This window comes from Amorphotheca resinae (genome assembly GCF_003019875.1).
Source record: "Amorphotheca resinae ATCC 22711 unplaced genomic scaffold M430scaffold_12, whole genome shotgun sequence".
NCBI classification, from domain to species: Eukaryota; Fungi; Ascomycota; class Leotiomycetes; order Helotiales; family Amorphothecaceae; genus Amorphotheca; species Amorphotheca resinae.
This window is the reverse complement of record NW_020194482.1, coordinates 334465-347345: the sequence shown is the minus strand read 5'-3', so window position 1 is coordinate 347345 and position 12881 is coordinate 334465. Positions and strand designations below refer to the sequence as shown.

Here is a 12881-nt window from a genome sequence, read left to right as displayed (position 1 = left end):
CAATCCCCTGATATTGATTAGCTGCAGGTTTCGAGATCGACGATACCCGTATTTACTCACCATGAGAACACGCCAGAAGATGATGAGCCCAACAATAGAGACAGCCTGTGAAGATGAGGAGAGAGCTTGCGCCAGAGTCGAAAATATGATAATGATTAACTCCAGCCCATACATACGCTTACGACCTACAACATCGGCAAGGTAACCGAAGAAAAGCTGGCCCAGCACCGTTCCACCAGACGTAGCAACCTTGATCGCCGTATCCGAGTTACTGGGAATAAAGCCCTGAGATGTGGAATTCTGCCAGAAAGAAACGCCCAACATAGCAGTGACCAAATTGATCGCGAAAATCTGGGCCGCTGGTTAGGTATTTAAGCAGAATGTAGGATAACGCAGGGTGGCTTACGTCGTATGAACCGGTGAAGAAGCCAATGCCGGCGACAACACACGCGCGCACATGATACCACCCAAACGGAGCTTCGTCAATCTGGGCCAGCGCGAGTCGCCGCCGCTCGTTCGGATCTTGGATATGCGTGAGGTCATTGTGGAAGTTGTGGAAGGCGGCGTTTCCACCTGCAGTCCTGGCTATGGCCATCGTGTACGAAGCGGTCAAAAGCAAAGCCGCAGCTTTCTTATAAAGCTAGACAACCTCTCAGAAGTCGGTTGGTGATAGCACTCCTGGTGAGGAGGACCCATGGTGAGCATTGAGGAGGTTTATACTCAGTTTGAGGGGCAACGATAGGATGTTATATGGGGTGTGTGGAAAGCGGGAAGCTGACGTTGACTGCTTGCAGGGATGGGGGGTTTATTCCTTTTGGGACCGAGACGGCAAGGCTGGGCACGGGAAAGAGGTATTTTCTCCAGATTGGCTGTTAGGATCTCCAGGTTACACTAACATGGAAGTTGTCTGGTTTACACTTACATGCACTGCAATATACGATATACTCGTCTGGATATCATTGTATACATTAATGCTGTTGTTGCTGGCAGGTAGCCACTGCTTGTGTCACGACTCACAAGTGCTACACTTTTTCTGGAGACTTATCCCACTACCTACATATATATGCTATATTCTGGCGATATTTCGAATTCCTCCTAGACAAGGGACAGTCGCAGCAAGCCGGCGTATACTGATTGCACCTGAGTTTACACCACTCATCCGCCTCTAAAGCAACCAGGCAGACCAAATTATGCCCTCTCCAAACGCCTTACAAGTATCGAATGATCGCCCAGAAGCGAATGCGTGCTAAAATGGGCGTTTCCCCCCGCGCGGGTCGGAAGCTTTGCCGGGGTCAAACCCTCTGGGTTTTGGCCAACCACTTGTGGTTGCTGAGGCACGCTGCTACATCCCTACCCGTATCTCGGGTGGTTAGTTTTGATAAGAGGACAGTGACAGCCACCGGACAATCCGACGGTCTCTGGGAAGCCCCCGCCCACAAACCCCCCGGCGTATCACGCACGTGCAATCAGGGAAATCTTGCGAGGCACCATAGGAAAACAGCGTCGACGGTCACAGGTGAATAATCATAGGCACGGTGGTGGAAGGTTTCCAGAAGCCTTGCATGTTAGTCATCTTCACTTCTCAGGGCTGAGCATCGCATAGGGCGTTCGAAGTTCAAACCGCCCACAGCCTTCGTGCTATGGAGGAATTCCTACCACATGATTGAGAAACGTGGTAGATGTGATGGCTATTCGTATTTGGGTGACGTGGAGAGAAGTTGAAAACCGCTTTGTGATCTTGGCTGAGGGAAAGGCGCCCGTTAGGCTGCTGATGTGCGATTTCTTAGTGTGTTCAACCTGCGATCTTGAGATACCAAGCCCGATGTAAGAGTGAAGTACGGAGTAGGAGGGAACGATCCAACACAGCTGGCCAGTGGAAATTGGAATCATTCATAACTTTTAGACAGAGGTAACTACAACACTTTCAAAATACCAACAACAGAAAGATATCTGCTGACCATTCTCAGATTCCGTAGCAGAACAACATCACGAAGCAGACAAGAGACTATTGCCTCACTCACATCGTCGTCCAAACTAGCCAATTAGATGTGGATAAATGACAACGTGCGGGAAGCCTTGGCCGTCTATTTAAGCGAGCCGACCCCCTGAAAAACGCCTCGCCTAGCCTTGATTTGTGGCTTTGCTGAAATTCAACATATGGACTACTGTAGGCGTTCGGTATACGGAGATAAGTTAGGTGCTCTATGGCTCTTAGGGAACGGATTCAAGATGTTGTGTAACAGTGAGCCTGGGCTGCTGCTATTGGTGGTGAGGAGGTATAACAGGCTAGTCCCAATTAGGTAATAGAGCCCCTGAGTGCCCCTGAATACCTACCTAGGTAGACATCTAATTCTGATAGCTACAGTATAGACAAGAAGCTAGCTCTCAAAAGTTAAGTGAAAAACTTTCTAGAATCTGATACTGAACTATCGCTGAGGGACTATGATGACTTCAGGAAGTCTCGTGGCGGCCATCGCTACTAGGTATTAGGTATCGTCTGCTACACTTCTCTACCTACCTAAAAAGAAATACAATATACCATGGCGATATAACACTTCTATTTATTTCAAGCCTATCATAGCCCGCGCTGACGTCCTCTTTTTGTCTTTATTAGTACGGCACGGCTATGTATCGACTACTACTCAGTACATCTAAGCTGCGCGGAAAGCCATGGGTCCCCACGAAATGGGTTGGGTACCCATCCCATGGGGTGGGTTATGGGTTTAGGGACCCATGGGTTGGGCCATATATATAGAAACCCAACCCATGGGGTCTCATTGCGCAGCCTAAGTACATCGACCTCGTTCCTAGCCGGCTCCTCTCGATTATCAAGAATGAATGTTCGCTACAGGATTGTTTCTAGGATACTTGGCTACTTGCTTGAGAATAAGATGTAGATGGCGAGATTGAGGGGGGGGGTGTTAAGGACCGCATAGGTAATATTGCTTGATGTTCGGGAGTTGGGAGTGGAGCAGGTATGCGAGCCGATCTCATTCAGTAGAGAATGAAGAAAAGGTATATGAGTATGTGTTCGTTTTCTTCGATATCAATAGGTGCTGGATCGCTGGCTGTACCTCCTTTAGGTGACATAGAGCGCTGGTTTACTTCTCTCCACCATTACAACTTACATGCCATGTACTCGAGTCACGAGTTGGCTACTTTCAGTTAGTTGACGCTGACGTTGACGTTGAAGATAAGACTTCTACGAGACAGAGACCTTCTGATTTTGTAGGTATCTATCAAGACCTTTTGCATTTTCAGGTGGTTATTAATACATTATATATAACCTCTTCTCCCCTCTCCCCTCCCCTTTCTCTCGGCCCAATTGTCCTAGATGGTATCAAAATGCTATAAGGATGGAGCCCTTTCCCGTTTCTGGCTAAAGGGTAGCAATGCAGTCGGGTATCTCAATCGACCTGGCGTCAAACTTCATCCAGGAGATATGCTAACAGTAGTACAACATCATTACTCCCCAGCCCGTCTCGAGCTTGCAGACAAGGCATGTGTATACCAAGCAAGCGCACATCAAAATCCCTCACTCTTGCCCCTCACGGCAACTCTGCCACCGTATTTGTCCTCTTGCCACTTCCTATCGGAGCTCCGTATAACTCTGGTGTATTATGACGCGTGCTTAACTCCGCCAACTTGATATCCGCCGGCTTCTCTACCGGCTCATCTAGAAATCTCTCCCTCACTACTTGTCTGTCTACTTCTCTCTCGGTGTACCCGCCCGCCGTTCGTCGACGTCTGTACCAGAACCAAAGTCCGCCTGCCACCAGGGCGACGAATGCAACGCCCCCGACGACCCCTCCGGCAATTGCGCCCGAGTGAGAGGATCCTCCCGAGCTTGCTTTCGACTGTGAGGTATTCGTTGCTGCACTCGCTATACTCGCTGCGCTCGCTGTACTCGCTGTACTCGTTGCGCTCGTTGCGCTCGTTGGCCCACTGCCCGTCAACAATATTGGACTCGCCCCTGTACTCGTGACCATTTCCGTAGTCACACTAATATCCGCACTCTCTTCCGTACTCGTGGTCCATGCCGCATCTCCTGTCGCGCTTGTGGTCGCCACGACGCTCGGAACTACATATGTCGTCGCAATACTGGCAATCTGCTTGGCAGAGACCGTCTCTGACGTCGGGTTGTCACAGGTTATGTTCCCATCGTCGTCGGCATTGCAGCATAGCCAAGCATCGAGTGTGGAATCGTAGGTTACGTCAAGCACGCTCAAGTCGTTGCAGCCAGGGTTGCAGTTTGGGTCTGAGAGTGTAGGGTCTGTGCAGCCGCCTACATAATCTTGGGTTGTTAGTTAGTTGTTTGTTGAGGGCAGGTGAGAGAGGGTTATACAGCCGGTAGCATTTGATCCTGGCGCGGGTGGATGGATATAATGGCATAATCCACCCTCAAGACATTGATCACCGACTGCACAACACGACATGAAGCCCTGATTTCGTTAATTTCCCGCTGCTAGAGATCGTGCGCGAAGAGAGAAAATACCGAGTCGGGCGCGACGACGCCACAAGGACCTCCAATAGGGTTCGTGGCATGTTCAACGTTCTCTAGTTTGTGGTAGCATTGCGTATTAAGTGATCGCACGCTCGTGAAGATATCCAAGAAAAAGATGGAAAAGAGGAAGAGAGAGTGTGTGCTTAATGGTGCCATATCCGCTGCAGTTCACCAAGATCAATAAGATCTTGCCGTACTTATTCATACAAGAATTTGACGTACTTCGTACAAGAAAAAGGGAGAACGAGGAGAGAGACGAGGAGACGATTAAGATTATGGGACTCGCCATTATGATTGCCCTAACAACCCCACTTGGGGAATAGCTTTCGGTTGCTAATACTGTATCGTACCCCGTACTGTATATTAGAGCCAGGTTTCACTCCCATGCTTGCTGACCGCTTCGACCTTGGAAGTGCCAGTCACTACTCCATACAGCTTAAGCGCCAGGGCAGTGACCGCGCCGTCCCGACCTTTTCGGGGATATCAACTTTGCGATTGGCTTATATAGTCAGGGGCGTAAGCTCGGTTACGCTTAATTCAGCCCCGAAACGTGCGATCTGCAGTGACTGCCCCGCGGCTGTGACAAGGATGACATTCGCGCGACGTGAAAATGAGTAGGATGGGGTAATTGCTGATGCAAATCCATACGTCCGTAATGGGTTTCATTTAGAAGATTCAATGAAAGGATCGAAAGTTTTGGTATCTGAAGTTTAACGAAACTTTTTGGGCATTTTTATTCAATTAGGAGGACTTCCTGAAAGAAAAGGACAAGAAAGAGCGAAAGAGGAAGAAAGCCAAAAGGTGGGGGTTGGATCTCGCAACCGCCTGGGACAGATGCTCATCCAATCAGAAATATCGAAGCTAAATCCGCTTGGACAGCTTTCGTATTCATTCATGATCCATCCATGAATCGAGACCGAGGATTGCTTGGCAACTGATAGCCCAGAGTCTGATAGTGCGTCCCGTTGTCTGTGCTTCATTCCTTCCCGTCGTCTGTGCTTTCCGTCGTCTCCACATGGAATACGCATGGACATTCGCCGGTTCTATCAGTACTTGTATCTGAAATAAACCTTTTATTGCGTCGAGCATCTCATATTCTGCCCCATCTATATGCGCGGGTCGAGAGACGAAATTGGGACAGACAGGACGTTCCATTTCCTAGGTGCTGAAATTAGATAGAAGAAGGCTCTTCGCTGCCCTCGAAGGAATGGCCGCCCGCATAGCTAGAAAAAGAAAAGGAAAGAAGAAAGCAAATGGACCTCGATTACGAGTTCGATGTTCTCGATGAAGCCTTCTGAGATCGATTCATTTGAGCGATACGGGTGAGAGCTACGTTTGAGATGTTCCTCGCAACCGTCTCGATCATTTTCGTGATTTGATTGAGTGTCTGCCATCAGGATGCTACCATGCATGTAGGTCCCCTCATGAAAGACTCGAGGCGCATAAGGTATCTCCATCTCCTGAAACGATAATTTCGATCCATCGAACAACCGTAACCCAAATGTAATGAGTCTCACAGCTTTGTGCTTGTCGTAAAATACGACCGGAACTTCATGTGCTGCAGTGTTGTTATGTCGAAGAGGATTCGGCGTCGAAGGCTGTCTGTGAAACTCTATGCCGCTTTGGATTTGTGGTCCTCAACTATGATCCGCCCTCGGTTCCCCGCACCTGACATCCATATCTATCAATATTCAAGCTCATCTGGGAAAATATCAACCGTTGAATTGCAACCTTGCAGGCGAAAATGATTTGATTATCAAGTCATATATCCAATCGCTAAGTTCCCAGAATAGGCAGAGGAAACTGATGCAAGTGGTGACAGGTAGTGTGGAAACCTGACCCCGCCTGTCATTGAACCTGTCATAAAGTTGAGGCATAACTTATCCTCTCTTGTTGACAGGGAAAGCAGATGGCGCAACTTACTTCGGTCTGTGCGGAGTCGGACGGACAGATGGATTCCAAATTGGCGAGAAATTATCAGAGATGGTGTCCCCTAGTCTTTCAAAATAGCTAGTTGAGGTATGCAGCACTGCAAAACATCTGAAGATAGTCAATATAGCCTTGTCAAGATGGAAGAGGACCTGACGTGATACAGGCGATAATCGCAGTTCCAATGTGGCCTACTTCGTTGGCCTAGTCGACGTCTTCAAAGAATAAAATGAGCAATTGATAGTTGCGCAGAGAAGCTTCGTTAACATGTGTTTCGTAGTCCGTTTGTTTGATAGATGAGGCAAATAGTGTTGAAGAATCCCGGGTTTCACGCAGGCAGCAGATGAGTATCCCGTTTTGGGGGTGCCATTGGCAATTTCAGGATTGACATCTGCCCGCCGCGTGTTGTTTGAAAGCTTTTTTCGCGAAGACAAATAATCAAGTGTTGTGTCTACACTCTCGAATCACCAAGAGAGGGGCAAGTAAAGGAAAAATAGATGTCGAGTCTACTAATATTTCCCGCACTTTTTATCTTATCTGATTTGATCTCTCGGCAATCATGTCTTCCTGTTCGAGTAATTTACACGAATTAATCTTACTAATCTCGGTTAGCCCAATCGTATAATTCCTACCCCTCCATTCACGACGAACTCTACTTCGTACAATCCACCCACTGAACGAATGCGGCGAAACTACCTTGAGGCGTTCATTTTGCATCAACATTGAAACAAAGGAATCCAATCGAATCTGGAAAAGACCCTGAACATCATGGTGCCTATTATGACGGGCAGTCAATGTAGCGAATCTCTGCATCCCGATAGTTCCCGGGCATCTGAATTGAGATTTGCTGCTCAAAGAACGTTCACAGTATTATTCGCAGGTCCGGCTTACAATAGTTACGTGATACTTGTTATTCCTTATTGTTGTGATTGTCTCCACAGTTCAATATACTAGGAAGTGAATTTTAGTTCCGCATATTTGAGGGACAATACTACGAAGTCGAGTGACTCGAGTCATAATCAATCGGGTTTACCTAGTCCTGATAAAGAAGAAACGAATCTGAGATCCCAGGATGTTACAGTGTCGCTTTCTCTTTCAATCTTTTCTTCTTTGTTGCAACTGTAGCGCTTTCCTTCGTACAGTCAAAGTTGGTGGTATCCAAAAGAAAACGCTTTGTTTGAATAATATGACGCTATTCACCAAGAATTTGGAGATCCTCCGAATTCGGAATTCCTCGATATATCCTTGAACTATTGTTGGCGGAATAAGTCACAATAAAGAAAAATTGATTGACAACGGTTCCATTGTCTGTTCAATAGAGGTAGACGAATAACTCCCGAGGCAATTCACTTCGGTATTCAAGTAACGCAGACTTGGAATATAGCAGACGACTCTTCACACAATCCCTAGACTCTCCACACACTTTCCACACACTTTCCACACACTTCCCACATACCTCTACGTACTCTCATAATTGTTGACAGAACCTTCGACAGAATCAGACGAAAATCTCAAGATGGAAAGTGCCAGCGGCAACGTTGAAGAAGTCAAGATGAATATCATCGAAAGAGAACCAGATTCGGCGAATACCGCAGGACCAGCCCTTCAAACCGACCAACCCAATCCTCAAATAGGAGGGGAGGATCTCCCTGACTACCGGGAGGATAGTCCCGATGAATTTGGAAGGATATCAATGGAATTGTCGGACGCAAAACTAAAATTGAAGCAAAGGGAGAGAGAGGTTGGTGATCTTACGAGGAGATGGATAGAAGTGAGCAGCGACCTGGATCGTACCCAAGATTTGCTAGTCGTTACCCAGAAACGGCTTCTAGAAGTAATGGAAGAGCGCGATGAATACGAGGACGAGAGAGATAGGCTCGAAGAAGATTTCCTCAATCATCGAGGAAGAGAAGCCGCTCTAAGAGAGGACGTCGCATCTTTTGAACAACGTCTTCGACAGACGCAGGCCGATCTCCAACAAGCACAGGATAGGGAAACTGAATTGGCTGGCCAACTTGAAGTCGAGCAAGAAGATAACCCTCTGGCAAGCGACTTGCAAGACGAGCTAAGCGCGCATCTCATCGAATCAGAGAAACTCAACGACGAACTACTTGCGGTTCGAGCAGAAAGGAACGTGGCGACCGAGAGGGTTGAGACGGCAAAGAGAGAAGTACGATATTTGAATGGTAAGCTCGAAGCAGCAGAGAAAGAAGTACGAGATTTGAAGGATAAGCTCGGAGCAGCAGAGAAAGAAGTACGAGATTTGAAGGATAAGCTCGGAACAGTTAGACGGGATGAAAGCAGCAACAACGCTGCGCAGGCACGGGTTGTGCAAGACAAGGACCGTCAAATCAAGGACTTGATTCAAGTTCGTGACAATCTGAGAGCCGAAGTCATCCTAAGGGGAGGAGACGTCGTTGGGAGCCTTGGGGAAGTCACGCGAGAGAGATACAATCCCGCACGGTGGGAAGAGGCTGGTCGACGGGAGAGAGAGGGTTTACAACGAATATTCAGAGAGGAATGGGGTCCCGAGGGATATGGAAATCTGCCAAGGGAAGAGTGGCCGCCAGAGTACCAGCCGGGAGTCCCACTACAAAACGACTTCAATTATCTTGCTGTGGTCGAAAAAACAAACAGGGGCGACACTGCGGAGAAGAAATTGGAAGAACTCACGATGAAAGTACACGAAACTTTCGAAAGCATAAATACTCTGTTTCCTGAACAAAAGTATACGGGAGAGGAAACCGTCACTGATCTGGATCATCTGGTGGAGTATTTTGCAAGCGCAAAAGCTCGAATTGATCAGGCCAATGAAGAAATCCAGGACTTGCGCAGAGCCAGCGATGGGGCTGTCTCCGGTGTTAAAGGATTGGTCGAAGCTGAGGTCCGTCACCTTGATGATCTCGAAGATCCAACCAACGTCAAGGTTGAAGGTGAACATGACCTAGAACCTAGCCCGCCTCCAACCCAAAAGCATGGTCGGTCAAAGTTAACCCCCGAGAATGAGTCTTCGGCCCAGCTTCCACTACCCTCTGATGATACAAGCCTACCAGGAGTTCAAAGTCTCGATGTTACTACACAAGACGAATACCCCCGAGAGGAAGGCCAATCTTCACAAGAAGGGGTTACTTCCGATGAAAATTTAGCCAGACGGGAAGATGACGCGCCGCCACAGGACAATGATCTGGTCGATAATATATCCAGCCCTCAGTCAGTCCACCAACCCCTAGAAACCCCGGGAACCAAGACTGGCCCCGATATGGCAGAACTTGAACCTTCCTATCCATCAATAACCGACAAGGCCCCAATCGAAAATGAATCCCTGGTTGCCCAACCCTCATTCCACGAACCAGATGATATCCCAGTGAAGGTACACTACAGGGATATAGGGACACAGTCTGATTTGAACGAGCTTAAGTCTCCATCAGGCCACGACGAAGCCGTGCCTCAAGAAAAGACCAAGGCAGGTATCCATCAAAGCGAAGCTCAACCTCCCCATATCCCAAAGTCTGTCGCTGCACTCGGAGAGGGGCAGTCTATATCCAGTGCAGGAGTTCCTCACCCGCCAGCTCGCCGCCGCACACGTCCAATAGGCACGGCTCCCACTCGCACAAGTACGAGAACGACTCGGAACCCAGCACCCGTCTATACCATCACTTCTCAAGGAAAGAAGAGGAAAGCCACTGAGAGCGCAGAAGGAGAGCCGTCGAAGAAGAAGTAAGATTTTGCAGGGACCTTATTATGAATTTGAACTTACGCTGGCGTGAGCTCTTGGGTTGCTGTTTTCGGGGGTGATATATGCGTATGCTTTGTAAACCAACCGAGGTGGGTATTTATAAGCTGCCTGGGAGGTTTTATGACAGGGGAATACGGACAGTTGATAGTTCATATGGAGGTCCATTACGGATTTCTTGATATAGAGAAAGCGGAGTTGAATAGGCCTGGTTGCCAATATACTCACATATCAATACTTACCTTCGTTCATGTCTACTGAGCACTTTCAAGCTGATTAGAGACGATCTCCTCCCCGTTCATCTTTTACTAACACTAGGAACTCCTAGAATAGTTAAGTACTGACAATAACTCCAGACGAGCATTACTGTCAGAGTATCACATCTTAAGAACATCTCCTCTCGTGAAATCTAGGGGCCCAGCCCAGGGAGTGTAAATAAGCAATGATACTATGTACATCACACACACTCATCCTATCATTACTCTACAGTCTCCTTTCATAGGTTCTCATCCTCATTCCTCACCCTCATTCCTCAGTCCCGAATCCTGATACTGAAATCGAAACCCCCGAAGTCATCATCAATCCTTTATGTTTTCCATTATCAAGATTTGAAAAAAGAATGAAAATTCAAAGCCCGGGGCTAAAGACTAAAAGTACTCTTCTTTGTTCAAGAGTCCGGATCTAGAAAAGGAATGTTATGTGTTGCCTTGTTTCTTGACATTCATTGACATTCCTTGGTAGAAAGAGATATGTATGTAAGAATAGCTGGTATAGGGTAGGTAGGTAGGTAAGCTGAGGGGTTTTGAGAATGGGGTATATAATAGGTAGAACGCACCTTCTAGATTTCCTACTTCGTACATATCATATTCAATCTTCACAACGTCAAACATCAAACATCTACTCAAACCCAATCCAAATCAAACACCAACCAAGACCAAACCCGCCGAATTACAAGGGGAAAAATCAAATAAATAACAATGCACCCCCCAACAACTCCAACTCCAATCCCAACCCCTCCCAAACCGCCAATCTCTCACACTCCAGGAATCAAAACACATGCGTGTATGATCTGTTGTCAATGTGGAGCTTCGACGACGATTGGCTGGATCGAGTATCCGCCGTGCGATAGCTGTGGTCATGATCAGTGTGCGGATTGTGGGGTTGCGTAGGAGGAGTTGAAGTTGAAGGGGTGTGGAGAGGATTGGAAAATAGGAGAGAGGGGAGGAGGGAGGGAGGGAGAAAATGTGGAGAGGGAAGGGAAGGGATGGAGATGGAGATGGATATAAAGAAAATAAAACATAAAATGAAGTGGTAGGCAGCCTTATCCTATCGATCCACCCATCCACCTCCTTCACCCTAGAGACGAAGCCTGGACTGGATTTCGCTTTTAAATATATATTATCGAATCTCTATCTCTTTGAATTCAAGAGAGATGTTAGAATCAACCCCTATTACCCAATGAGCGCGTGTAAAATTAAAAGGTTATGTGAATGTGAGAGAGGAGTTGAGATAGGATAAAGGAATCGAGTCTTGACATGGTACACCAGACTCAGTACTTCGAGAGTTTCTTTCATCTTCATTAACTCATCCCATCATTTCCATCCCAGCCTCCAAAAGCAACAATTCACAGATCAAGTCCTCCACCCAATCCCCCAGCTCACAAACTAAACTCCAACCTATTCCCCGCATAATCTCTCGCAAAGAACCTCTTCGGATACTCCACACCTTTCGCGCCAGAATTCTGTTCGCCAGGTCTATCCACCTCCAACGGACTCGCTGCATCCTGCCTCTCAAAATGCTCTACGATACGTTCTTGCAACGCTTTCAAGTCCTCTAGACTCCCGACTTTAAAACATGGATGTCGCGAGGATTTGGGATCGTTGGGTGTCCCGAACGCGATGTGGATTTGTTGGCCGTGCGGCGTGATGTCGAACCTAGGGGTTTGCGGTTAGGCGGGGGGAAGGGGGGGGGGGAGGAGAGGATTGGATCGGACCAGGCTAATGTGTCTTTTTGCAAGACGGGAACGGGGACAGATGTGAAGCCTAACGTGGTGCCGTAGAATAAGAAGGCCTGCTCGAGGGTCCCCGGGGGAACAGTTAGGTTGACGTGCGCGATTCCGGTTATCATGTTTAGGTTTGTAACTTTGGAATTTTGTATAGGAGGATGGGAGAGATGATGGGGAAAGAGGGGAGAATTGAGGCGTGTTTGCTTATGAGCGGGGTAAAGAACTATCTTTGCCGATCACGACTTTTTGAAGAGAAATTCGTAAATTCTAAGTCTTGTACAAAGATGGAAATAAGGAATGTACATTATTATCACAAGATATTGATAGATTACTTACTTACTTGTCCCTGATTTGGTACGGTACGTATATTCTTTATCTATAGAATTCTTATTCGAAAAGCAAAACCATGAAATGTATATCAAAGATACGAGAGTTAATGAGAACTATTACAAACGTCCCCTCATACCTACACCAACTGTAAACCTCTTCAAAACGACAGACATCAAACCCCCCTAAACCAATTCATCAGTGCTGAATCTCTCAGATTAAAGAAAGAGATTGTAAAAATCTCTCCCCCCCACCCATAACTTCAAGCATATGGGGAGCATGGCCCATCCCGTCAATTACCGTTGAATACCGCATCGCATGGCTCTGATCCATCTCCGAGATCCACGTTTCTTTCCTATTTCCCAAAAGCTTCGATATTATCC

The 12881-nt window shown here is 47.4% G+C and overlaps 4 protein-coding genes across 4 annotated transcripts; 1 reads left to right on the top strand and 3 right to left on the bottom strand.

Annotated features, from left to right (window-relative positions):
- Positions 1–57: 57 nt before the first annotated feature.
- M430DRAFT_182008 (hypothetical protein) lies at positions 58–643 on the bottom strand. Its single transcript, XM_024863815.1, has 2 exons — positions 407–643; positions 58–351 (listed from the first exon to the last, which is right to left on the bottom strand). The coding sequence occupies exons 1-2, from the start codon at positions 541–543 to the stop codon at positions 186–188; spliced, it is 303 nt and encodes a 100-aa protein (XP_024717319.1). The 5' UTR covers positions 544–643; the 3' UTR covers positions 58–185.
- A 2585-nt stretch (positions 644–3228) lies between these two features.
- On the bottom strand, positions 3229–4733 carry M430DRAFT_61405 (hypothetical protein). The gene is made up of 3 exons (XM_024868924.1): positions 4496–4733; positions 4346–4442; positions 3229–4294 (listed from the first exon to the last, which is right to left on the bottom strand). The coding sequence occupies exons 1-3, from the start codon at positions 4658–4660 to the stop codon at positions 3549–3551; spliced, it is 1008 nt and encodes a 335-aa protein (XP_024717318.1). The 5' UTR covers positions 4661–4733; the 3' UTR covers positions 3229–3548.
- A 3216-nt stretch (positions 4734–7949) lies between these two features.
- Positions 7950–10154, top strand: M430DRAFT_30924 (hypothetical protein; the record flags this gene model as incomplete). Its single annotated transcript, XM_024865991.1, has 1 exon — positions 7950–10154. One exon carries the CDS (start codon positions 7950–7952, stop codon positions 10152–10154), a length of 2205 nt encoding a protein of 734 aa, XP_024717317.1.
- A 1502-nt stretch (positions 10155–11656) lies between these two features.
- Positions 11657–12345, bottom strand: M430DRAFT_37138 (hypothetical protein). Its single transcript, XM_024867067.1, has 2 exons — positions 12160–12345; positions 11657–12100 (listed from the first exon to the last, which is right to left on the bottom strand). The coding sequence occupies exons 1-2, from the start codon at positions 12291–12293 to the stop codon at positions 11824–11826; spliced, it is 411 nt and encodes a 136-aa protein (XP_024717316.1). The 5' UTR covers positions 12294–12345; the 3' UTR covers positions 11657–11823.
- Between the last annotated feature and the right edge of the window lie 536 nt (positions 12346–12881).

Bases quoted from the DNA above. Each gene is read 5' to 3' on its own strand.
- M430DRAFT_182008 (XM_024863815.1), bottom strand. From the start codon at position 543: ATGACCTCACGCATATCCAAGATCCGAACGAGCGGCGGCGACTCGCGC. The intron at 352-406 runs GTAAGCCACCCT...CCAGCGGCCCAG, and splicing joins TCTTCACCGGTTCATACGAC to ATTTTCGCGATCAATTTGGT.
- M430DRAFT_61405 (XM_024868924.1), bottom strand. From the start codon at position 4,660: ATGGCACCATTAAGCACACACTCTCTCTTCCTCTTTTCCATCTTTTTC. The intron at 4,443-4,495 runs GTATTTTCTCTC...TAACGAAATCAG, and splicing joins GCGTCGTCGCGCCCGACTCG to GGCTTCATGTCGTGTTGTGC. The intron at 4,295-4,345 runs GTATAACCCTCT...TAACAACCCAAG, and splicing joins AGGATCAAATGCTACCGGCT to ATTATGTAGGCGGCTGCACA.
- M430DRAFT_37138 (XM_024867067.1), bottom strand. From the start codon at position 12,293: ATGATAACCGGAATCGCGCACGTCAACCTAACTGTTCCCCCGGGGACC. The intron at 12,101-12,159 runs GTCCGATCCAAT...GCAAACCCCTAG, and splicing joins CAAAAAGACACATTAGCCTG to GTTCGACATCACGCCGCACG.